The 27,794-nt window shown below is 38.8% G+C and overlaps 1 protein-coding gene across 3 annotated transcripts in view; it reads right to left on the reverse strand.

The window, feature by feature from the left end:
- Positions 1–27,794, reverse strand: part of STRN3 (striatin 3) — a 58,734-nt gene that overhangs the window by 21,575 nt on the left and 9,365 nt on the right. For 2 of the 3 annotated variants that reach the window (XM_063117767.1, XM_063117768.1), the window contains exons 2-7: positions 19,514–19,617; positions 16,444–16,517; positions 12,305–12,386; positions 11,778–11,957; positions 10,981–11,113; positions 8,973–9,114 (exon numbers count right to left, since the gene is read on the reverse strand). In XM_063117767.1, coding sequence (XP_062973837.1) covers positions 8,973–9,114; positions 10,981–11,113; positions 11,778–11,957; positions 12,305–12,386; positions 16,444–16,517; positions 19,514–19,617 — 715 coding nt within the window. Of the gene's footprint in view, positions 1–4,452; positions 4,564–8,972; positions 9,115–10,980; positions 11,114–11,777; positions 11,958–12,304; positions 12,387–16,443; positions 16,518–19,513; positions 19,618–27,794 lie in introns of all 3 variants that reach the window. The other variant, XM_063117766.1, reaches the window with a different exon arrangement.

Consider the following 27,794-nt stretch of genomic DNA (forward strand, 5'->3'; position numbering starts at 1 on the left):
CCTACTCTGCAGTTGTCATCATTGGCTCTTTGTTAAGAGAAAGATGACATATCCAATAATACTAATACTATAAGGGAAGAAGGTATAAAAGCTGGATAAAAAAGGGGCTGATCAATTGTATCCTAAATACTACTTCCTAAGGCTTTGAAGTGGATTTCACTTTGCCTAGTCATTTTGTTTGAATAGTAGGCTAATAAGTAGTAGGCTAAACGTCTGAGGTTAGGTGGGACATAGGTAAAAACAGATTATTCTGTCGCTTGACAGCAGCTCTTTAACTGCCATGGTTCTTAAATAAGACCTGAAAACTTTTGTTCGACAGTGTTGTAGCCTTTAGTTGGGGAATGCGGTGTGTTTGAATGTTCTCTAAAGTTCTACAGAGTGCACTTTAAACAACTTTGTCAAGAACAGGAGCATGACCTATACATCTGTAAGTCAAGCAATCCAATAGCTGTAATCCTATGGCCAACTGACCTGTGCTCTTTCATCAAGATTTTCTGAGCTAGCTATTAGAAAGTTCAGTACTTGTTGTGCATAAATCAAATTGAGACATGAAATTTTGTTCTATTTACTTATTTCAGCTGAATTGAAAGACTCCCATGAAAAGTTCTCCTCCCTCAACTGTTACCACTAATGGCCATTCCAGCAGCCTGTGCAGAGGGAGATGAGAGGGGAAGCAGGGCCATTCCACCAGTCCTGCTGAAAAACTACATAGTGTTTTCCTCTTCTCTTCCCATCCTTTTTTCCTCATGAACTGTATCTTTATACATTGGAAGCCTGTGGGCAGAGACTGACCAGGTTTGGATGACAGTGGTTTAAATAGTCAACCATTGATTAACTAGTCAACTATTGACTATTGCATCATCTAGCAAGACTTTTTCACACCATAGCTGGTTATTTTCCTGAAATAACCAACACACATAACCAACACTGTGAAGAGTTGACTATTTGCACAACCATTGCTTATCGTGTCGTGTAGCAGGCATTGTTGACTATTTCAGAGCGCACAGTTGGCTATTTTCGCTGGCTACACAGTCCCCTAGCAAGAGCAGCCAAAACAGTGCCTGCAGCTCTAGTATAGCCACCACAACTTGCTTCCGAAACCTTCCTAGCAACAGACTGCGAACAGAACCTGCGTTGCACCCTTACTCGGTCCACAAAATCCTGCACAACTGTCAGACGCCTGTGCCCTTCCATGCCATGAGCTGCACAGGCTTGTCCAGTGCTGTTCAAAGCAGGAGGGGGGAAGATTGGCCACATGCATCTCAATGTAATCGGCATTGCAATTGGTAGATCCTAACAGCGAGCAGAGGGGCACTTGAATGCCCACAGCCGAGAATGAGCCAATTACGGAGGAGCAGTGACATTTCCAAATTGTGATGGACACTGGGATATTTATGCAGCAATGGCTGATGGGATACCTATGAAGGACTGATAGGGAAGAGAGGACGGGGGCTGTGTCAATCAAACACAGTGTTGACTAATAGTCAACTCGACACTGGCCCTAATGCACACAGTGATTGACTAAACACATGTCATGTGGGGAGTACCCCCTAATAGTCAACCATGGAGTTGCCTATTAACACACGGTTGACTATTGGTTGTCCGAACGCACCCAATGTCTTGTTTTATTGACTGCATGTAAGCTACTCCAGGAGGCTTTTTGGCTGAGGAGTGGAATAAAAATACTTCAAATAAAACAATTATAGCATTGTTGTATTTTGTATATTGTTAGTTGCCTTGGTTCTGCTAAAAACTAGGTATGTACTTTTACATAAAGTTATTTCCCTTTAATAAATCAGAAGTATTCTGTAGTTACCTTTCTGCTGAAAACATTATTTCCATTTCATTACCTGGGAGTATTTCGAGCACTAACACAAATAGCTGTGTCTGTTGCAAGAAATATGTAAATGGCCCAGAAAGCTTCAGCTATGGGGTATAAAAATGTAATAATAATAAATAATAATAAAATAAATAAAATGAAAATATATTTCAGAATCTTGCTCTATAGGTTTATTATTTCTATATGTCCTTAAAAATATTCAAGTTTAGCGCAAAAAAAAAATTCCTCAACCTTTTATCATAATTACTTCTAAACATTAAACACTTTTTAAAATATCTAATAACTTAATTAAAGCATATGCTATATATAGTATTTTAGATTTGGAAGTAGACTGTCTTGAAATATATATTGCAACTCCAATAATTTTACAACAGATGTCTACATAGTCAGCACAAAATGAAGCTATATAATGGGCTACGAGCATTTCCTAAAGAGGCACGAAAGGCTCATCCAGAATTAGTATTGGGTTAAGCAAGTAATGGAGAAAACATGCAACACTATTATTAATTTTTTTAAAAAAAAAAAACATGCACAAATCTATTTTGCATACAAAGCCAAACCAGCATAAAATACTTTATTAAAAGAGTACATAGGGTTTCCTTTCATGGATGAACTCCAGCTAAAACTGCATACTTGGAAATAAATTTCACTGATGGGACATACTTCTGAGAAAACATAGTAATGATTTGGCTGTAAATGTCAAATCTGCAGACTGAGTATATATTTTATATTTAAGTTTCAGCTATCACAAGCCTACTTTCAATCTTGATCAAAGTTTCTGTTAAGTAGCGTTTCTCGAACTGTTGAAACTAACTATCTTCTAATCTTAAGCTACTGCCCAAATCTCCCAACCCAACTTGAAGGCTTCGTGTCAGCAAATGAATGCACAGAATCCTTGCATACAGTTACAGGTATGGAGTCCACTGCTGTGTCTCTAAGAATCTGTGGATTGGGATATTAATCCAACACTGCCAGAAGAAGCGACCAAGACAGGCCGTCTCAAAGTAAAACCAGCAGCAGGGGCACAGCCAATGTAGCCAGGAGCTCCCACATGTTCTTTGCCTTTCTGCAGCTTCCACGGTCAGCACAGCAGTTTTGGCAGCTACAATACTAAAACTTCTACTTCTGGGCAGAAATCGGCTCAGGCTGCAACAGAATCTTCCCCCTCATTTGAACTTTAAGTTCTCACTCCGTATCTTGTGCCACCACTCAGTTAAAGAGCCACGGCTCTCAGGTCCTAACTAGGGGCATGTCTAGATGGGGCGATATCCCAGGGATCGTCCCGGGATTGTCCCTGAGCGTCCACATGACGCACAGTGGATCCCAGGAGCAGGGAGGGATGATCCCTCCCTTTCCCAGGATATGGCCCTACAGTTGTAGCCCGCTTTTTCCACAAGACCGCAGAACGTGTGGGCAGGCGTCGCAGTTTGTCCCAGCTCCTCACAGTTACTTGCAAGGAACTGGGAACCCCGCACGGGGCAAAGAGCTCTTCAGGAGCACTGTGCCCATCGGGGGTGGGGTGGGGGAAGCAGGAGTTGTTGCGTTTTTTAAAAAAAAACAAACCCACCTCACTTTTGCGATGGAGTGCTCCTGTGCTCTTTTTCGATTAAAACGAAACAAAACAAAAAGGTGGGTGCGACGTCCTCTTCCTCCCGAGACGTCGTGCGTCACATGTAGACTGAGGGGGATGACCTTGTGATCATCATATCGTGAGATCATCCCCCTCCACCCCCCTTGTCTAGCCATGCCCTAGGAGTCACATGATTACTGCTGACCTTCATCATCCCGGTAATGTCTGTGAAACAAGTTGTGTGACATTTCATAACCATACTCAGCAGTGGTGGAAATTAAGCTTCTACCCTTTTCTTGAATTCTCCATAAATTGCAGAGAACCCAGGGGAGAGAAAGGGTTGGTAGCTACATGATGGCTTAGCAGAAGCAGCACAAGAGACTCTCCCCGGATAAAGTGAAACCAAGTCCAGCTTTCTCCCAGGTCTCCTCTTGTTTCTTTCATTCTCCAAAGTACAGCACAAAGTGTGAGAAAAAACTCTGCCCTCCTGAAAGTCCTCTGTAAGTGCCAGAGGATTTGGGAGAGGAGCTTGTTTCACTTTAGACGGTAGCAGTGTGACGTAAAACAAGACTCTGAGGCAAAGAATTATGAAGAGGGGAGGGTTTGATAGTGACCAAACACACTAGCTAGCTAGTAGGCCAAGCCAAAATTCATGGATCTCAGTTAAAATACCCAAACATTAATGCAAAATACTCTTTTCCATATATGCTTTTTAAAAAAATTAACTAAATTTGGCAAATTAAGTCAGAAGCAATATTATTAATTTGTATTTGAATTAGTTCTCAAGTCACTGCTATCTTTATAAATTATTTCTAGGTGATACTTAAGCAGCATAATTTATACACCTTCTGCCTGCCCCCAAAGTTCAAATTCAAATAATTTCATTTTAGATGACATGTTGATTTACAGATGGAAAGTTAAAGTTGGTTGCCCCCAAAATAGAAAAGTGTTAAAATGGAGGGGAAGAAAGAGAACACATTAAGAAAAACCTGTTCTCCACATAATTCAGAGAGCTGTGTCAAGATTCAGAATCTGCACTTACTCTTTACCCCTTTCTTCCCCTTTCGTTCCTTCTTGTACTGTTCCTTCAGTTTACTTATTAGTCCCTGGTCTACATCCCAAACCTCAGCAGTTGGGGACAGGTCATCTTTGTCTACATGCAGCATATTATTGAAAGAAAAATAAATCAGCAATTGGCAATGCAAGCTGTCTGTGAGTGTTACAGGTTAAGCATCAATCAGAAGTGTTATTCAAATACATTTCAGTATTTTAAAGGTGCAGTTTCTGTTACTGTTATGTAAAATGCTCCAATTTTGGCCATAAGTTTTTTCACAAACTTACTTTATGATAATTTGTTAACAATGAAGAATACATTTGAATTTCTTTGTATTCACTAATATTTTTTAAAAATGGTTTAACACTAATGCATGAAATTACTGCATCTTTAGTAAGGCAATATTAACAAATTATTCAGCCAGATTTAAATAAGCAAATAAAGCATGCGATACCGTTCATGAAGTGCAACTGAATTGTCAGCACCATTTTGTTTATGAAAACCACCATGCATTTTCCTTCTGCTTTTATTTTACATGCAATAAGATGTAATAACTCTAAAATAGATCTAGATATAAACATAATAAAGGGAAAGTGTTCACCGATTAAATTTATTAAAAACATTAATACAATTTGAAACAGTTTGGCATACCAGAGAATTTCTTCTGGTTTTTAACTTGTTGACTTTTCCTTCATTTTTTAAAAATTATAAAAGGGCACCAACGCAAAGATAATATATTCTGCAACCCAACCAGCCATAGCAAATTAGGGGAAAAGTGAATTAATGGAAGTATAGATTTGTCTATGTCAATATTTTAAGTGATGAACATTCATGTATTTAAACCAGATTATAAAACATATTACATGGAAGTTCCACTGAAAACACTGAGCCTTATATGAAATATGTTTGTGTACTATGTTATTTATCTTAAAGCATAAGTATAGGCATATATAATTCAGAGGTTGCAGTAAACCCAGGACTCTTCCATACTTTAGCAAGCTCAAAGAAATATGTGTCCAATTTAGTGTGCCTGCAAGTAAGTACAATCCAAAGTGGACTACTGTAACATCAAGGCTGCAATGTTGCAATGACTTACTTGGGACAAATTCATACTAAACACAGCAGTACTTACTTCTATGCATGTATAGGACTGGGGCGCTACTTAGAAAAGTTTTTTTTTAAGTTTTCCCAGTCAGGTTTCCTCTGAATATAAGGTATTTGTGGAGGATACATCTGTCAACAGCTACATAAGTATATTAATTTCATCCCTACACAACTGTCCTTTTTATTCATTTTATTCAGTCTATGCACCTATGAACAAGATAATTCACACCTCCAGGATAAAACCCATGAAGCGCTGAGGAATAGGCAAGTGCTCTCTTCTTGGCCCGCCTTGTAGTGGGGAGAGGATAGCTAGGGAGTTGGGAGATCCTATGAAACAGAATCTGGCTGTGTCCAAAACAAAGAAGAAACCCTCCTCTTCACTTGGCATGATCTGGGCAGAAAAAAGGTGCACATAAATCTGAGGCCCATTCCTGATTTCACCCAAAGTAGAAGAATTACCATCTAAACAGGTCCCAAAAGTCAAGTTCTCAACCAAAGATTATGACTATTTTTCCTTCCAGTGAACAATCTATTCAGAGATAGAATTCTTTGTTTAGATGCTAACTTTAGCAGTGAACTTTTATAAGAAAGCTTTAACTTTGTTTCCTTTCACCTAGAAATTAACCATTACCGTATTTTCCGGCGTATAAGACGACTGGGCGTATAAGACGACTGGGCGTATAAGACGACCCCCAACTTTTGAGAAGATTTTCCTGGGTTAAAAAGTAGTCTTATACGCCAGAAAATACAGTAATTAAATTATTGTGGTCCAGCAAAAGGGCAGGTCACAGTTGACTATGGGACTGCTTTGTGCACACAAGGCCCAACCATGCTTCACTGAAGGGTGATTACAAGTTTATAGTTGGATAAACATGTAAGATAAAATCATTTTAAAACGTAGAAGAAACCACCTGACACATCAGAAGAATTATAGTTAAGTAATTCCAAGCAATAGATCTAAGAGGTTATTTTCAAGCTAATTGGCAACACAACATGCAAGCAAACACTTCATTCTAAAATCTGCTTAATGAAGTCTGTTACAACAATCATTACCTATTGGCAGACAAGGAGGCAAACGTGGCCTGAGGTCACATGCCCATCTCCCTTCCCAGCTGCCTGGAGAGAATCCTTTTACAACACACAACACCCTTCTCACTGGCACAAGACTATTAAAGAAAAATGCCAGGACTTTACCACGATAGCCACACAAACTGCATGTGCTCAATGCTGAAATGAATTCTCTTTACTTTCCCAATACATTTAGGCCTTTGTTCCTTACATAGACTATAATCACTGGAAAGAGGAAGGTATCCTATTGATAATGTTACAACTGTGCAAATTCAACTGGTCAATTCTTTATCCAATTGGTAAAAACTATTCCAGTGATGAAATAGAAACTATTCCTATTTCACTAAAATCTCCCCCATCTATCTCTCATGAATTAAGAAAGGATCAGTTTCATAAGATGTAAATTTTGCTTGATTTGTGCAGTTTTTAAAAATCAATATCTATGTATGTGCAGAGTCATATCTGCACATACAAGGAAACTGCTTAAAGCAGTAACAAACTCAATGGCTTAAGAACACCCTCTTCAGGTGAGTCCCTTTATCCTCAAGAGTCTTGACTGGGATCTTCTGGAGGGAGCAGAAAGGAAGGGTGGAAAAGTTCCCTTCTAACCCCTGAGATGCCTGCTTCTTAGGATTCAAGTCAATATATTGAACTGAAGGGTGAAAAAAAGATCCTACGAGAAGGAAAGCTAGTGCTAACATTTCATTTGAATTCCCATTATAAAAATTAAGAATCACATAAGATAAAAAGCTACAGACCCAACAAGACTTGTAAATAGTTTGATCAGTATCCAACTGTGTCATTCCGCTAGTGCAAATGACATTATGCTAGATTCCAAAATATGCACAAGAGGAGAATTCAACTAAAGTTATGCTTGTGCAAGCATGATTGCGCAAGCAACTGTGCAAGTGGTTGTGTAACTGGTTGCACGAGTGTAACGTGAAGGCAGTTGCACAACAGAAAGATATGGTGGAGCTCTAACAGTGCTATATGAATTTATGAAATGACACTGTTGAACACTGCCCTCAACAACAACATGGAACATGTCAACACTGGACTCTGAAATTTTACAAACAGCAGTCTTCAAGAAGTTAGGTTTATTCTTTCACTTTCAAAGTTCTGAACTGTTTAGATAGTAGCAATCTGAAGTACTACAGCTTAATACATCCGCTAGAAGAGTAAATGCACCTGTTTCATCACCTGCTGCTTTATAAAGGTAAAAGAGTTCACAACTCCAATCCAGTGAAACTAATCCACACAAAGAAACATTTTGGCATGCAGATGAGCTCCACTGACAGCACAATGGAGCTCTAGAAGGGAGAAGCCTCGTATCTGATATCCTAGATTTATGAGTGGCACAATCATACGTTGTGAACAGGTGATCGATGCTTTCAACTATACAGTTCCAAATAGGTATTAGAAGGTCACAAAAGGAATCACTCAGGAAGAACAGGTGATCAGCACTCCATGAGAGCTGCAACAACCACTGCAGCCTTTAGTTGTAAGTTCCGTGGGTTTGGGGAAAGTGTGATCAATTTAGAAAACAAAGTTTACTGTTTGCAAAATAGGAAATGAAAGCACAGTACAAGAAATATGAAATGAAATATTTGTAACAAAGCTTGCTTTATGTTACACACCTCTACATCCATATTCATTCTCACTTACGATAACAAATTTGTAATGATCACTGGTACCTTGACCCTGAACAAACTGCTTGGAAACAAGTCCCACTGGTTTCTATGGAACTTCCAGGTAAACATGTTTTTCATCGCATCCTAAAGTATTATTTTTATATTATCATGTGACTTTTTAAAATTCACTATATTCTGGGCAAAAACTAAATTATTTAGAATAATTGGCTGCCAATTTTACCAATAATATGTAAATATACCTTTAATATCTGCTTCATAAATATTAGTTTGTTTCAAAATAAAAATAGTAACATAGCATCTTAAATACAAAACAAATTGCTTAAAAAAATACCACCACCAAGTTGATTGCCAAATATATTACTTGCTTAAGCAGCAGGAGAAAAATAGCAGCGGATACAGGTTAAGAAATAAAAAGTTAACCATCAACCAAACTAAAATTCTGAACCCAGTTTAGAACTCTTAAGAAATAGGTCACACAGGGAAAAGAATACAAGCCGAAACAGAGGACATGTTTAAATCTGATTAAGTTAGATTAATGTAATGAAATAATATGAAACCTACTGTTCCTTTTTCTTCCCAATGTCCATAGCAGCTGAATACCACAAATAACCCACTCAGCTTTTGGTGCATATACATATGTTACCTTTAATTTTTTATTCATGCTTGCTCGTTTGAGCTTCTTACCCCATTCTGTCCCATCCCCTGAACTCCGTGCCTCTCCAGCTCCTTCTCCATCTTCTGCTGTTACTAAGAAATCAAATTCTTTCAAGGCTTCTTCTGTATCTGGATCATCTGTAAGGTCAGCAGCTAGCCCTTCATTTCCAATCTACAAGCCAATTATGACAAAATCAACATTAAGAACAATAAGGTTTAAGGACCATTTTCTTTAGTTGTGTGTCCATCCACCGCCCAACCCCAATACACCCATCCTGAGGACTGCCAATCGGTATATTTTTGTGTATTAATATTATATTATCCAGGTAGGTAAACTAATTTGTTAATCGAAACTGAAGAGAAGAATACACAATTTTTACATGAGATCATTACCTATAATAATAAGAGGATGCATGTCTGTCTGTCAGGACCATAGATCCAAGACATGAAACCTAAAACATCTGAAACTTGGCATATATACTAAGAAGAACCTAGAGGTGTGTAGTTAGGTTATTTGGTTTTAATTGCTGAAAAACATGGGTGGGAGGGTGCTGTTGCACTCATGTTCTGCTTGTGGGTTTCCTGTAGACAGCTGACTGGCCACTGCATGAACAGATTGCTGGACTTGACGGACCTTTGATCTGGCTCTTATATTTTTAAATGTGTCTTTAAGTGTTTGAAGCCTGCAGTGCCATCTTCAGTCACTAGGTGACTGAACAAGTCCATAGTTTTCCAGTTGAGACAGTTTGAAGCTGGGGAGGAGGGGGATAGTCCGAGGGACAGAGTTATACAGCTGCCACCTACTGCAGCCTTCAGCTGCTTTCTAAAGTCTGCATGATTCCACCCAGTTATCCCCAAAGGGGGAAAATCTGTTGTTCCCTGGCTTCTGAGATTGCTTACAGGGTTGTAGTGAAGGTGAAATCCCCAGTGATCACCATCAAGATTGCTATTTTCCTCCTATTAGTAGCAGCGGAGAAACAACAATCTATAGATCTCAGCGGGTAGTAAGAGGAAGGAAAAGCTCCCTATTCCATGCAGAGATGTGAATAAGATGTAGTAAGAAATGGAGAGGGAGCACACAAGTACAGTTTCTGGCCTCCCTGCAAACAGTAGATGTGACCTTTGGGGCCAAAAAAGGTTATGTATTGCTGATTTAGATGGAGTTAAATGGAGCACTTAACAGCAAGGAATTGTTTTAGTGCATATAAAGGAGACACACTATTCCCCCCCCCCCCCCGTCTCCCAATATTATCTAAACAGACAGGTGGCTCATTGTAGCAGAGAACCAACAGCCAATTAAATGAAGGAAACTGGGGGCAGGTAATAATATACAGTAGAGAGATCACCGGGCTCTATAAAAAGGTCATATGTAAGCAAAATATCAAACACAACTTATTTTTATGACGTTATATTTTGCACCAGCCACCCCTATGCTTTTCTCATGCCATGGCCATCAATATTAGGGGAGGAAACTACTGTTCTGCACTCAAGCTTTGCATGTAGAAGGTTCCCAGTTCAGTCCTCAAGATCTCGAATTGAAAGGTTCACATAGCTAATGATGTGAAAAATCTCTGCCTGACATACCAGAGAGCTGCATCTACTCAGAGTTGAAATAAATGATGCTGGATTGGATGGACAAATATTAGCTTACATATATCCCATCTTTCCTACAAGGATTTCAAGGTAGTGCATATGGTTCCTCCCCCCATACCCATTTTATCTTCACAAGCCTGTGAGGTGGCTATAAGGCAGCTTCCTGTGTTATAAATTTCAATATACCAAGTACTTATTCCAGTCATTTTCAGCCTGCTTTGCCTCAAATTAGGTAAGCATTCCAGAAGTTATAGCCATACACTCTTCAAATGAGCGCAAAGAACTTTATGCCAAAAATCTGTGGGATTAGTGGCTGTATACTGACTGAAGGGGACAAGCAGTACCCAGCTTGTGGCATTAAGATGACACAATAATGGTCTCACCCAACAATCTATCTGCACTGCTGGGTGTTCAACCAGACAATAAAATAAAAACTTTTTTTTACTTTGTGTTTTTTATTTATACGGTGTTTTTCTTTTCCTTCTGCAATATCTTCTATCATGTCACTCTCTTCTTCTTCATCACTATCATCTGCATTTTCCAAGAAATTAAATGTTTCAAGAACATCACCAGGGTTCCTACAAAAGAAAATTTCTTATGATGTCAGCAAATACCTATGGCTCCTTCTAGAATTAAAAGATTCAGTTACTTTAAGTCAGGAAAAACTTAACAAATTTCTGATTCATAAAGGTCCAAGGGAATTGGGCATCCGGGATTTGTTCTTTTAATAAGGTGCTGGCTATAACCCATTAATGATTTGAATTTAGTTAAAGCAGGAAATTAACAGGTGTACATTTTTTAAAATAAAATATTCAATGTCATACAGTAAACTACTTTAATAGCGAGCAAACGTATCTTACTCCTTCTGCAATATGGTAGAAGCATGGCATTGATAAGTTATTAGTTGCCTGCTGGAAGAAAGGTGGAAATGACAATTAACATGTAACATTTTGATGTCTGCAATTTAGAAGTTGGTCAGTGTTTGGTTTTTAGTACTAAGTACAAACAGCCCTAACTGAGGACTATTTGCACTAAGCCAGGAAAAGATGGTTCAGGTAAGAATTAGCTTTATAATAATGGGGATGCAAGCATGGGAGCAAAGGACTCTCTTTGTGGGATTATATGGCACGAGTGAAAATGGAATGTACATCTTTTAGAAGAATGACTATGCATTTAGAGTAAAATTCATTATCAGAAATAAGCAATTAAACATGCAGAATATTCTCACATGACATCGCTTACCTTTTAATGTCCTGTCCCTTTTGCTTTGAAGCAGGAGATTCTCCTCCATTAAGAATCTGTTCCAAGTTTTTTGACTCCACTGAGCCATTTGGTTCTGAACTGGAAAGCCCAAGTAAAGACCTCACTCTCTGTGACCGTACATCCAATATTGTGTCCGTGTAACCTACTTCTTGAAGATACCTAATAAAGAAGATTATCCTCACACAGAGGAACATAAAAAGCTCCCCTCCTCTAAATAAGATGCATGTATGGTCATTTAAAGCATAGATGTCATTACCAAACTGTTTAAGGGTTGCCCAAACCCAAACCGGTTGCTCTTCTTTCTTTTTGGCAGCTTTATTCACACAATATTCCCAAGTTTTTAGGTTGTTGTATTCGATGCAACATTTCCCCCAAAGAAAGAGGCTTAATTTAAATTACTTGCTTGAATGTACTGTATTTATACTAACACACACAATCAGAAAATGGTTTCAAAATAAAAGCATATGGTATAGGGGGGAAAAACAGTATACAAATATAACACTCACTGTCTTAATAATTGTCTGCCTTGTTTCCAGGTTAGCTGACTATTATGAGGTACTGTAGGAACCTCTGTATCTTTGGTTTCTTCTGAAATGCAAAGAACACTTTAGTAACATGTTTGCTGCTGGTCTCGTACAGGATGCAGCACAAAGAAGAGTAGACATCATTTATTTTATGTCCTTTTATTTTGATGAAAGAAATTCTCCATTAAAGAATGTTCAAACTTAGTTTGTTTTCTGTTTCCATGATTCATTTGGTTCTGAAATGAAACTTGATACAATGATAGTCAACAAAGACTTAATGTCCCATGGTGCTCTTGCAAGGACCCTCAGATTTATTACAATTTTCAGCCTCTATTTCCATTTTATATGATTTCTAAGGATACATTTAAAAGTGAAAAAGGCATGTGCTACAGTAAGTCCTGGTTGGTAATCACTTCAGGATACACAAGGGGATTCACATTTGAATGCTCCACCATGGTGGAAGTGCTTTAGATGGGAAAGCTAGAATATTTGAAAGGCTACATTAAAACTGCCTCCCAATATGCAAGCTTTCTATGTGCATTAATGTTTGCTCTTACATGGCAGAGCGCTGAAACATGATTTCTCCTATCCGCAATATGAAGTGACACAGACTGGGAAAGACATGATATTGCTTCATTGTTTTAATCAGCTGTTTGTTTACTTATGACTAGGTTTGTCCAATATTTACAATGTGCATACTGGATCCTACCCTTTTACCTTGTCCTATTTTTTCTTGCACTTTCTAGACCCCACCTTTTAATAGACACTCATTTCAGACACCAATCTGGTTCAGAAGACATGGCATCTTATCATGGGTTCATTTAACTTTGAGAAGCTGCGGTGTGTGCAATCTCCAACTGGCAGTTGTTGTGACATGCGAACCCAGCTAGTGAGGGTTATTTGAGGTCTAAACAACCCTCACATAACCCTATAACAGACTAAGGGTTATGTGGGGTTGTTTAGTCCTCAAATAACAGCTCCTGGCCAGGTTCTCCCACTCACTCCCACATGCACATACACAAAACCAATTTTCTTCTTTGACTATTAGTCAGGTTTCCTAACTGTTTAAATTCCTGGCTGTTATTCTAGCTGTTACGACTATTTTTCAAATTCTCATTTGAGTTGCCTATAGTCAATAATTTCGTTCATCACACTCTACCAAAGTGATGAGGATTTCCAGTGTTATAAAATATATTAGTTTAATTTTAAATCATATAAACCACTAGAAGTTTTTCTTCTCTCCTATCATTTTGTATAAGGTTTTCATTTAGATTGTAAGATGTTTTTGCATAGGACTATCTTGTTTTTACTTCTTGTACAGTAGTTTTAGGCTAACAATAATACTCGTAATGATGATGATGAAAGCATTTGTGAACAAATATTTAAAACTTCTAATTTTTAGAGAATACCTAACATAATAATAAACTGGTTCCATCCCAGGGCATTGTCTGATGGCACATGATGCAGTCACATTGCTGATGCTAAGCAGGTCTGGGTCTGGTTGGGGCCTGGATGGGAGACTACCTGGGAAGCCCACGAAACCCACCTTGAGTTTTGTGATGAAAGAAAGGTGGGATACAAATGTACTGAATAAGTAAAAATACAAAATATTCCAGACACTGCAACTTTGCTCATTATTTGCTCATGCAAATCAATGTCATGGCTTAATATACAGATTAGCACTGTCTCTTCCTCCCTGGAACATTCTGTGTAAACCTTGACAAAATTGTACATGTAAACCCTTTCAAACTCAGTTGTCTCAAAAGTACCTACTAGCATATATTCTCAGGTATCACCAATTACCACTACTACCACCAACCATCAGTGTGCAACAGCTGGGTTAAGGAAATAAATGCATCCAGAAACTTATAGTTATACTCTCTTTACCAGTGGCTTCAAGACCAGCTTTGCTTTGGGCAACACTAGGTTTAATTACAAAATACTAGAAAGTACCTTCCTGTTGCATGTAAGGAATTGTAGATGTGATTTCAAGAGCCATGATCACAGGTTTCATGGGTATTTCCTCCCCTTATATTTCTGTCCTCATATTCTAGTACATCCCATCCCATCCCATCTATAACACTCAGATCCCTGAATGTCTTTTGCTCCCTTAAATATGAAATAACCAATTTCATTTGCTTCCCCCTTAAGTCTAGCAATTGAAGGCTGTGAATCTTTTAGTCTTCATCTCCACGGAAACCTGTAACTGCATTTGTGCACATTCTTCCTGATGCATTTTCTCTTGTTTTTTTCTCTATTTCCTTCTCTCTCCCTTTTGTCAAAATTTAGGTTGCAAGCTCCTTGGGACCTGTCTTTTGTATATCAATGGTGCTATAAAAATATATAAAAAGCAAAAATGCATGGAAGTTCTTCCCACTTTCTCAAGCTTTTGAGCATCCCCACTCCCAAAGCAGATGCTTTTGATTTCCAAAAACAACACTCCAGAAACGTAGGGATAACTTTGTAAGGACTTCTGATTTAAGATGAAAAATGGTTTCCCGAAATCCAAAATATCCTTGTCTGCATGCAGAAGAACTTGGGTGTGTATATAGAGCTGTTTGGATCTTGCCTGTGTATTTCTGTTTTTAATTGCTGGAAAACATTATGATATAAGTTAACTGATATATGATCCCTGAAAAAAGTATTAAAGTAATTTAATTAAACAAGCCATTTCTAAGGCTTAAACTGCAAGTTTCCAAAACTATTAGGTACATCATCTCAAAAGTGCATACATATATATTTAAGCCGCCACTTATTCTTAGTTTGCTTCAAAGAGTTATGTTAGGCACACCCAAGCCATGGGGATGGCCAGTAGGATTTTGACCTTTTCCCATGGCATATAAAGCTCTATAGTATAAAGCTTGGGACCAGGCTATCTGAAAGATGGTTTTCTCCCATACGAACGTTTCTGGGTTTTAAGATCTTTAGAGGAGACCCTTCTCTCAATACTGCTGCCACCAGAGGCACGTTTGGCAAGAGAGGGCCTTCTTGGTGGTTGCTCCCAGGCTCTGGAACTTCCTGCTAAGAGGGAGACTAAGTTGGCAATTTCCTGGTTTTTTTCCCGCCAGCATACAAACACATTTTTATTTAGGCAGGCCTTTGGCATACAGGCTGTTCTGTTTCTGAAGGGGGGGTTAATTGGTTGGTGCTGTTTATTTCTTTTATTGTTGCATTTTTAATTATCTATAATTTATTTGCTTTAAAGCTATTTTTTAAATAAGATTTTGTTAAATCTAGATTTAATTGTTTGCTACCTTGAGCGCCTTTTTTGGCAGAAAGGTGGGATAGAAATTAAATAAATAAATATCACCAACTGTTTTTAAAATTAATTTAGTTTCAGAAGTAGTTTATCAGGTGGCATGTGGGAGGAACACTGCTGTTCAAGAAATAGATGCCCATAGCCTGACTGGACACAAGTAGATAGTTGTATAGTTCTTTTGATCCTAGCAATATTTAATGTTAATGTAGCATAACTAGTCAGTTGAAAAGATATTGGATTGGATCCAACACTGATTTTCTGCTTATGAAATCAGTTTTGTCAGTGGAACCAAGAGGGGGATGATTGGAGAGCTACAGAGGGGAGGAGAAAGAGAGTAAGTCTGATCACATTAGGGGACTCTGGCTAGAGTGACATTGGATCTAATGCAGTATTCCCTTAAATACCTTAAATGTAAAATTGGGGCACCTTCTACTTTAGATAAATTATAGATTTTGGACTGAACTAAAGAGTTGTAATAACACCCTTTCTTTAATACAAATATGGGCCAGATTAATAGTTTAATTCTAGAAAAGCCTGTAGAAGAAACACATAAAGAAGCTTTACCAAGAAAATAGAAGATATAATGCTCAATTTCAAGTTCTACATATTTCATGTTATAATTACCTATACAAAAAAGTACCAGAAATATCACTAAACTATATTTAAAAATTATACCAAAATTAATCACTCTGCATAAAGAGAAAGCCGTATAACAAAAGGTAGCAGAGAATTCAATCCACTTTTCCTTTTAATTACAGATGCATACAAGGATAATACTAACAAAGATTGTAAAGAGCCTTCTCTTTATATCAGTGACCAATAGAAGAATTTAAACGAAATCTAACAGTTGCAAATAGATTACCTGATTCAAAAGTTGGCATTTTCAAGTCACCTTGGTTCAGTTCTGTGCCATATTTTAGTTTATGATATTTTGCCCTTAAAAGTTAAACATAAATACATTCATCAGCAAAGAAAACAATTTCCCCTTGGGTTTCATCTAAAGCATTGTTCATACAAGGACGCTTACACAAGGAGAATCCTTGCTCATCCTTCTCAAAGCATTCCCAGGCATCCCCTATAAAAGCTTGTCTTGCAGATAAGAGTAATTCCCACAAGCTGCCTCCTACCTCAGGAGCAGTTTTGGGGGGTGAATTCACCTCTACAAGCATTCTTGTGTGTTGCTTTAGATATAAACCATCACAAACTAATTAAGTATTAAGAACATTTCCACAATGACTGGGTTCGCATGATTCCCACAGCTTAAACAAGTCATGGCGGCTTGTTTAAGTTGCGGTGCATGCCAGGCACCATTCACCTAATTATCGGCGTGGAGTAATTAATCATGTTGTCTAAACCTGGACGACATGGCTTGTTTGAGGGGGAAGGAACCCTCAAATAACTCATGGCCTGTTCTAGGGTTATTTGAGGGATGTTTCCCCTCCAAAATTTTCAATGGGGAGAGGTATATAAATATTGTAAATAAATAAAATATGGCGACAGGATTTGGACGACACAACAAGCCACGCTTGGGCAGGTAATTAGGCAAATGGTGTCTGGCACATGCCTTGGCTTGTTTAAACTGTGACGATCATGCAAATTGCGCTATTTCTTGTTATTGGGGTATCTGTATTTTTAAGTAAGAACCACAAATGTAAAATTTAAATTGTTTTCTCTTTTCTCCAGCTTGCAAAACAGACTTACATGATTGCACATACAGCCTGCAAAATTATATTTTATTTAACGGCCAAATGAAAAAAGGTCAAAAGTGCCAATAGGATCGGTCAAGTTCTAAAACAAACAAGAAATTTTAATCATTAAATGACTGAATACCTTTGTGTCCAGAAATGCTGAAGTAAAACCCAGCTCTCCTATGCAAGCAGCTCTAAGATACATGCATGGGTTTAGGTGGATTGTGCCTCTAATTCATTAACAAATGGTTTCATAATGTATTTTCTGACATCGTTTTTTCACTTAACGAAAGCTGCCCTTCTATTTTTCTTCTGTTATACTAGCTTTAAAGAGTTGGGTTGGGATGTTTAACTATAAAGTTAAGTGGTGACATGCAGGACATGGTTTGAAACTGACCATTTCTATCTTTCTTTTAAAAGAGTGGAAATATACAGTAGAATCATTAACTGATTCTCTGATAATTTTCTGCTAATCAGATGCCTGAACAGTTGTTGTTACATTCATGCTAACATTAACAATGCTGCAAAGCAACACTGTATCACTCATATCCATGAAGCTTAGCTGTCTTGCATTTTAATTTATAATTCCCATAAACTTTCATTATTCCTATCAATCTCAAACCAACATGCTTCTGCTGTAAAAACTTCTCAGTTGTTTAGTCAGAAAATGTTACTTTCCCAAATTATACTGAAATGTCTTTTTGATTCCTTTCTAAGAAGTTACAGATTCTCAGAGGTCTTATTTCTGCTAAATCCCTATTATTCTGTATTGCAATTACTGTGATTCACCTCATCTACAACAAATGTCTTAAACCTTCAGCCTTCAGAAAGTGGGCCTTTCATAAGTACCTGGAGCAAACTGCCATGTCACATCACTGGCAGTTTAAATACAGGCCAGATCGCATGTTGAAGCAGCCTACCGTGGCTAAGGCACAGTAGGGTGTGGTGCATGCAGCAGCCATTTTGAATATTCAAGCAGGGTGGTTTGTTGGTGTAGTTAACAAACCACCCAGAACCCAGGGGTGATTTAGTGTTATGGATAGTTTGTTAACCGCACCAAAACCCCACTCTCACCGGGTTCAGACAATATGACACGCCACGGTTTGAATATTCAAAGGTTACTCGGCACACAACCTACAGTGGCTTAAATAAGCCACTGTGGGTTGCAATGATAGTGCAAACTAGGTCACAGCATCAAAGTATACTCATAATCTGCATGTTCATGTCAAAGCTAATCCTTCTCTACCCACTATACCAGGGATGGGCAATCTCTGGCCTGGGATGAATTTGACTTTCAGGCTGACCCACCCAACTTGCAGGGCCTCAGGCGAGTCCCCACCTCAAAACTCTCCCCGCACAGACAGGAGAGAGGGAATACAAGAGCAAGTGAACCACAGCTCAGTCAGATTTCTTTCCCCTCCCCTTTCCCAACAGTGGCAGTAAAGGCAGCTCAGGAGCATCATCCATGGCCTTAAGGCGCCTGAAGGAGTGACTCCTGCAGGCACTGGCTAAGTCCCTTCAACCCTACTCGGCATGCCAATCAAAATGATGAGCAGAGGGTGAAGCCAGCACATGACTTGGCTGGAGCCTGAATGATCTACTGCTTCAAGTGCTGGCCAATTACCTTTCTCTCTATACAGTGGGCCACAGAGATCAGTGCCTCTGTCTGGAGAGAAAAATAAAAATTGGGCTATATGACATCAAAGGATGCACCTTACAGGAGGGAATAGGGCTTTGGTGGAGGGGCCTGGTCCCAGACATCATCCAACCCTTCTGATTGTTCCTGAGCGGCAAGTGTCCAGGACCAATCCTGTACCACACCCCTGCCCTCTATTTATCATACTGTGGCAACGTATCACAGGACACATTATAATCAGGAAATAGGCACCTAAATTAGTCTTATCAAGTTAAAATAAATACACTGAATTGCATTTAAAAGACTTAGAGACTACATTCTGCACCAGCTTTAGCTTCCAATGTTGTAAAGGAGATGGCAATTCCAAGTCAGTTTACTACTGTTTGTGGATTGTTCTTAGAAAGAATCCCAGCTTTTACTGCAAACAAATATTGAAGGCAAAACTGCTGATGCAATAGAAGTCACTTCAACCAACAGTAGAACAAAATGAGTAGATCCAAATCAAGACTTTGCTTTTATTTGAATCTACCAATTTTCTAACCTGTGACCGAATTTCCATCTACTTAATATAAAAATAAATTTCTCAGTGAGAGAAATGGTACACATACCTTTCTTGTTTTAATGCATATTCTAACATTTTTATTCTTCTTACTAAATCTTTCTTCAAGTTTTCTTGACCCTTTCTCTCGCCTTGCAAAAATGCTATCCGAGCCTGAAAATAGAGAATAGTAGAATTAAATTTTTCCATTCAAGTCTCAAGTTTGCATATGCCATCAGTGGCAGTGTAATCCTATACATGTCTACTCAGAAGTAAGCCCCACTGAGACCAATGGGTATAGGATTACAGTCTGACTGTATGTTCTTCCCAGCAGAGTTTTCAAGGTATATGTTCTGAACTATTATGGACTGGGGGGGGGGATTGAAAGTCAGTTGATCTTACTGCTTGTTTTGTGAAATAAGGTAAAGCAATTTCACAATCAATTCTTGTGCCCTGCTTTATTTCAATTATTACTGTTTCAACTGACTTTTTAAAAAAATCATAGGAAACAAGTAACAACACTAAAACTAAAGTCTAAGTATTTGAAAAGCTGAAATGTATTTCTATAACTCTTTGCAAAAGAAAAAAATACCCTGTTCGAACATACCGTATTTCTTCGATTGTAAGACACCATCGATTGTAAGACGCACACTAATTTCAGTACCACCAACAGAAAAAAAACCCTTAAGACACATCCGCGATTCTAAGACGCACCCCATTTTTAGAGATGTTTATATGGGGGGGAAAGTGTGTCTTAGAATCGAAGAAATAGGGTACATTGAACATAAATTTCCTCCTAAGAACTCTCAGAGATCCAGCCTGTTCAAGATGCTAGATAACAGAAGGACCATCTTCACACATTTAATCCAACCCCCGTATTGCACACATAATGTAATGGCAAAATCTGGCTCTACCATGTTTATCTCACATGAGATCTCCCTAATCCTATTATCTACCCTCTTTACAGGGCTGGAAAAATTGTGGTGTTAGAGAAATTCCAAATACAAAAAAATGAAATGGAGCCATGTTCAAGCATCACCTTTTACATATGCAAAAAAATGACCCAAGAGTGTATTAGGCATTTGTCCTTTTGGTATCGTTTGAATATACCATTTAATGAGAGTTTTTAAAAAGCAAATAAGCATAATTCATTCATTGGCTTGAATTTAGGGTTGCACATAATGGAACATTCCTGCCCTGTCATCTCCACTGAATCCCCCTGAAAACCCACTCCTGGAGTCTGAGGGGGCCCCTCCCCACAGTATTTAATTTTAATTATAACAGCCTTAAGTATCACAAAAAAAATTGCAATATAAGTAAAGCACCTATCTGAGTGCTCTATTACATATACATTTGCTTAAGATCAAGTTCTATTACAGAAGATTGCTTGCCAAGGAAGGTAACTTGCTGTTTAATGGAAACATCACTGTATTGCATGTCTAATTTGTTAATTCTCCAGGTCTCTGCAATTCAGACATAAGGGTTCTATGCCCGCACACAGCCTTGTTCAGAACATCCTAGATCTGAGCTTTTGCAAAAAGTCCATCCCCTCTCACTGTGCATGCCAATAGGCTGGGATTTCCGCTCAGCTCCATTTAAGCAGTCGCAGTGGCAGCAGCATCTGAGACACTTTCTCTAGTGCAGGGGTGAGACGCCTCTTTCAATACCCCTAAAAAATTTTTAAAAACCAGTATATTTTAGCTTAAAGCTCTTACTTCCAGTAAAAAAACCTTAGGATATGCACTTTTAGAATCAGAAACACTTTTAGAACACACAGAAACCAGGAAACCACCAAACGATCATTGACTGAGGGAAAGGGGGTGGAGCCCAGGGAAGGGAGCATGGCCATCTGGAGAACCCAGAAAAACCAGATTTGGCCTCCAGGTGATTTCCTACCGCACCTTTAGTGAGTCCTCTCATCAGAGCTTAACTGAGCCCCTCTTCTTTATTTTCAGTTTTATTTTTCCACTTTTATGATAGTATTGGTGTATTATGAAAGCATGGGGGGGGGAGTAAAAATTCTTTTTTAATGTAGGCTGGGATTAATAACTCACTGGATCACATAGATTTTTATGCACATCTTATTTGAATAGATTGCAATTGAGCACTGTTCCTCTGCACAATGACAGGAAGGTAGGCTGGCTGTCAGGTTTTTTTTTTCTGTTCTCCTTAGCTATATGTCACAACCCACTTGTGACTGAGTTATTAATGTAATCACTGCAGTGGGAGGCAAACCTGTGGATTCATCTGGTATAAGAGTTTTACCCCTGGAACTGTGTTGCATTTTCATTTGGTCTGTAAAGTTCGTTGTTCCAATCAAATATTTAAATTTTTTGTTTGCTATGGCATCTGAAATACTCCTCTACAATCTGTGTTATTCTAGAACATTTTTATTCTTTTTACTTTCACAGTGGTCATTTTGGGGGGTTGGGTGCTAGTATCAAAAGTTAAAAGGTAATGGTACATCTTTAACAACTATACAGCTCTTTCTTGTATAGTTTTTCTATAATAGGAGCTTCACCAAGCTATTAAATTGAATTTACATTGAATACCTGAATGGCTAAACAATAACTTCAGTTGAAAGTGGCACAGAGCACCACCACCATCCAATTTCCTCTGATTCACTCCTCCCACTACACCTCCCTGTGCCACATCCCATGCTGTTCTATCATTGACCTGTTGCGTATTTCCATCAATCTATTTCAAAACACAATTTAAAATTAACGCACAAAACAAGGACAGCAAAAAAAAAAAAAAGACTGGTTCATAAATGTGTCCTATATACTTAAATGAGGAGGTATACTTCCTTTCCTAGCTACAAAACAATATTAAATAGACAACATGAATCAAGAGTATTCATGTATAATCTTTTATACGCTCACAATTTTCTAAAATACACAAATTAAGGTATAAATGAATTTTATAAATGGTAAGAAATCATTGTGTTGTTTATAGCTATGATAGTTCTTCTTAATATAGCTCACGAATGTCAGAGATCTGCAACCAGGCTCCCATAAAATTGCAATCATTGGTAGAAAAGTTACTTCATTACTACAACATTTCTGCAACTGTAAACCAGTGCAGCATTAAAATAATCTCATACAGCTTCCTGGCATAGTTGTGTTATTTCTTGCTACTCTTTTTCTCTTTTATAATTACATCCAGTTTTTTTATTCTACTTAATAAAATGATTAAGGTTTGTAATGTTTATTTATTATTTATTTATTTAAAACATTTCTTGGCTGCCTTTCAGGGCAGAAACCCTCACAAGGCGGCTTATAAACAGTTAAAATAATAAAAGCAATAAAAACAACACAATAAAATAGCAATTAAAACAATAAAACCAGCAAAAACAACAGTAGCAGCAATAACAGTACTCATAATGGGAAGCCCATGGTAAAATAAAATGTTTTAAGGCCTACTTAAAAGCCTGGTGAACCTCCGATAGGAGTTTGTTCCAAAGGTTCAGGGCCAATGCAGAGAAGGCCCTCTCCTGTGTGAACACCCACCTAACTGCTCTCACAAGTGGGCAAATAAGAAGGGCCTCTCTTTCTGACCTTAAAGTGCAGGCAGGCTGATATGGGTGAAGGTTGTCCTTCAAGTACCTAGATCCCAAACGTTTTTGAGCTTTAAAGATCAAAACCAGTACTTTGAATTGGGCTCAGACACCCCAGTAACCAGTGTAGTTGGCACATTATAGGCATTATGTGATCAAATCACCTGAACCCTACCAATGCTCAGGCAGCCACATTCTGCACCAGCTGTAGTTTCCAAACCATTTTCAAAGGCAGCCCCACTTACAGCACATTACAGTTGTTCAGCCTGGACTGGACTAGTGCATGGGTAACTGAGGCCCTATCCTCTCCAGGTAGGGCCGCAGCTGGCATACCAGCCTAAGATGCTAGAATACACTCCTGGACAGTGCAACCACCTAGGCTTCAACAGTTAGCTCAGAGTCCTGGAGGACTCCCAAACTGTGTACTTGGTCTTTTACGGGGGAGTACCACCCCACCTAAGACCAGTTGTAAAACCTCCATCTGAAGTAGTTGGTTTCCCAACAACAGTACCTCCGTCTTGTCTGGATTAAGTTTCAGCTTGTTCTCCCCCATCCATCCCAAAACAGCCTTCAGACACTGGTTCAAGAGTTCCACAGCCTCCCTGGGATATACAGATGGAAACAAGAGTTAGAGCTGAGTATCATCCACATACTGATGACACTTCAGCCCAAACCTCCTGATGAGGAGCAGTTTCATGTTAAAAAGCATGGGGGACAAGATAGAAACTTGAGGCACCCCACAGGCTACTGGCCATGGGGTGGAACAGAAGTCCCCCAGTACTATCTTCTGAGACCGCTCCTCCAGAAAGGACCAGAACCACTTTAAAGCTGTGTCTCCCAAGCCCAATCAAGATAAATAATCCGGAAGAATACCATGGCCAATGGTATTGAAAGCCGCTGAGAGGTCCAGAAGAACCAATAGGGTTGCACTACCCCCATCCATTCCCCAGCGTAAGTCATCAACCAGGGTGACCAAGACTGTTTCCGTCCCATAACCAGGCCTGGATCTAGGTAATCCATTTATAATACCTCTATATGCCTATTGTATTTATAATGCCTCTGTATTTTATTGGATGAATGGATTTTTTAATTGTATTATGGTTTTAAATTGCTGTAAGCCTCTCTGGCCTTAGAAATGCAGGATATAAATATCTATATAAAATAAGATCTGTAAGCAGTTGCAACAGCTTTCATGGAAGTGTGTTCAACAGCACAGCTCTACAAAATATCAACACAAAAGTTAGCAGCCCAGAGAATTTTTCACTAGTCTACAAATACCAACATTGGTCATGAGCAGCACATGAATAGCTTGAAAAACAAACAAATAATAATATCAATGCTTTCAAATTATTAAAGGTTTCCTGTCTGGTTGTCTCAAAGTTATTACTACGCATCAGTCAGGCAATTGGCCATTTAAAGTCTGAAATAGCACTGTGGGCCCAATACAGACAGAAATTATCATCTCGTGGCCTAATGTAGGCAATGGATTGGATGAATCAAGAGAAATGCTAGCAGAAGGAGTTGTTTGATGAAAGATTATTTTCTCATCTTATTTATTTATTACATTTTTATACCGCCCAATAGCCGAAGCTCTCTGGGTGGTTCACAAAAATTAAAACCACAATTAAACATCCAACAGGTTAAAAGCACAATTACGAAATACAGTATAAAATGCGCAACCAGGATAAAACCACGCAGAAAAATTGATATAAGATTAAAATAGAGTTAAAACAGTAAAATTTAAATTTAAGTTAAAATTAAGTGTTAAAATACTGAGTGAATAAAAAGGTCTTCAGCTGGCAACGAAAGCAGTACAGCCTAGGCGCCAGGCGGACCTCTCTGGGGAGCTCGTTCCACAACTGGGGTGCCACAGCGGAGAAAGCCCTCCTCCTAGTAGCCACCTGCCTCACTTCCTTTGGCAGGGGCTCACGGAGAAAGGCCCCTGTAGATGATCTTAAGGTCCGGGCAGGTATATATGGGAGGAGGTGTTCCTTCAAATAACCTGGCCCCAAACCGTTTAGGGCTTTAAATGTCCTCCATGCAGCAGCCTCTCAGGGAGGCCCTACTGAATGGAGTGGACTAAAGATGAAGGGAGAAGCTGAAGAGGAAGTAAGGATTGCTGAAAGTAAGTCCAGAACGGTGCAGCCAAGCTGTTAACAAGGGCCACAAACAGTATGTGATCTTAATGCTCTGACAGGCTCATACAGGTGTAGGCAGTCCTTCAGATAATGTGGTCCCAAACCATTTAGGGCTTTAAAGGCCAAAATCAACATCTTGAATTGAGTCTAGAAGTTCACAAGCTGCCAATGTAAATGAAGCAGAACAGGAGCAACATGATCCAAACACCTAACTACCACAAGCGTTGTAGCTGCTGCATTCTTTACCAGTTGCAGTTTCTGAATTGTGTTCTAGGGCAGCACCACACAGATCACAATGCACCAATCAAACCTGGATGTAACCAAGGCATCTCTCACTGTGGCTAAGTCAGCTATCTCTATTTAGGGCTGCAGCTGTTTAAACAGTGTAAGATGGTAAAAAGTGCTCCTGGCAGCTGACACTAGCTGTGCATCCATAGGAAGTGCTGAGCCCAGGAGCACTGCCAGACTGCATGCCTGGCCTTTCAGGAGGGGTGTAACCCCATCCAAAGTCACATTGAAATCTCCATCCAGATTAGTCGATTTCCCAACCTACAGTACTTTTTTTTTATTTATCCATTTAAGTTTCATCCATTTTAGCACATTCCCCTTTCCTCTGTAACCCCTCATGCAACATCCCACTCTGCTCCACCTACTCCCTGGAGCAGCTTTTCTAGGAATGGAAGGGGAAATAGGTGAAAATAGCATCTCACACTTCCTCCAACAGAAGCATCTTGTGAGTGGAGTTCTGTTCACTCCCAGAGTTGTGAACCGCCCAAAGAGCTTCGGCTATTGGGTGGTATAGAAATGTAATAAATAAATAAATAAATAAATAAATAAAACTCTGGATCCAAAAACTCATATTACTGAAGTGCTAATGTTAAATCTTGGAACCTACACAAATTAGCTGTGATATATATGCCCTATTAGAAACCTGAGTTTCTCTTATTTCCTTTGCTGTATACCATGACACTAATTTGTCCTATCACGGCAGTTTACATGCTTAACCTTATCAGGTAGTCTACAAAGAAATAATATGGTTTGTGGGCTGCTTTAACTCTTTATATCTTGTATTACATAAACCGTCAAAAGAAATAGTCAAACCTTGAGAACTGTCATAGCCATCTTGCATAACTTTTAAAATACGGCTTTGACTGAAAACCACTTCCTTTCAATATCTCAGACATTTAAATCAAATAAAGCCTGAGATTAAACCATGGAGGCTTCTATAAACTTCCACACTTCTCCAGAGGGCCCTCTAACTCTCCAGAGCAGATTTTCAGGAGGCAACTGGTGAACATTCCCTTGTGTTTACTTGAGCCAAGAGCACCCTGTTTATGAAAAATGAAATTTTCTATGTAAGACTGGACCTTGATTTGTTAATTGAAGAAGGAACTTGTCAATGAAGACTGGTAAAATTATGAAACCTGGAAGACCTTAATTTATTTTGCCTGGGATCCTATATCCATTTACCTGAGAGTAAATCTTATTGCACACAATGGGACTTACTTCTGAGTAGATGTGTACAGATTGCACTATTTAGCTTCTACTTAAATAAAACAATATCACATTTGCATCATTCCTCTCCTCCAAGGATTTGTATTTATTTATTACATTTTTATACTGCCCAACAGTCAAAGCTCTCTGGGCGGTTCACAAAAATTAAAACCACGAAGAACATAAAAACAACCAACAATTTAAAAACCAATACAAAATACAATATAAAGCAGGGTCATTCCATCAGCTCTGCTGACAGAATAGCTCCACTGGACTTTCCACCCTCAACTGTCTCCAGCCATTCCAACAGGCTGCAGAAAAAGGAGAGATGGAAAGCTGGGCAATTCCATCAGCTCTGCTGAAAGTCCAGGTCCATCAGTTTCTTTCTCTCTTGAACTGTTTCTAGTCCACCTGATCATTACAAAAACTATTATTTGACTAAGAATCGGTGCCTAACTCTACTTTTTCCCCTCTGCCTTTTTGTGACATGTCTTTTAGATTGTAAATCCGGAAGCAGAGACTGCCTTGTTTTTACCTTTTCAGCTGAAGAGCAGGATAAAAATGCTTTAAATAAATAATATTTATTACATTTTGTATTCTGCATTTCCCCAAGAGCCCAAGGCTGTGTACATGGTCCCACCACCACCACCATTTTATCCTCACAAACACGCAAACCAGGCTAGGCTAAGAGAGAGTGACTCGCCCAAGGCAACCAGTGAGGCTGAATTAAGATTGCACCTGAGGTCCCTTCCAATTCTGTGGCCAAGTAGAAATCTAAACCTGGATCTCCAGTCCTAGTACAAACTCAAATAACTACGTTAAACTGGCTCCTAGTTGGGTTTATTAAAGGGGTATCTTTTAAGTAGGACAGAAGTGCAGTCACCCACATTCCTCTATGTTTTAAAACCATATGTGATCTGGTTTCAGGAGCGCCCATACATCTTGTCATACAAACTGGTTCTATACACCACTTCAAAACCAAATCTGAAATGGCCTCCCTTACTATTCCGTCATATCTCTCAACAATTTTGTTTTCCATTGTTTCATAAGTGCTGATTATAAATAAAAGAAGTGTTAATAACAGTAGCAAAGATGGGAAATAAAAATATAGAATAATGTATGAAAGCTGTTATATTTCCTACAGAAAACTGCAGAACTTTGAT

This window comes from Elgaria multicarinata, chromosome 2 (assembly GCF_023053635.1).
Source record: "Elgaria multicarinata webbii isolate HBS135686 ecotype San Diego chromosome 2, rElgMul1.1.pri, whole genome shotgun sequence".
Classification (NCBI taxonomy): domain Eukaryota; kingdom Metazoa; phylum Chordata; class Lepidosauria; order Squamata; family Anguidae; genus Elgaria; species Elgaria multicarinata.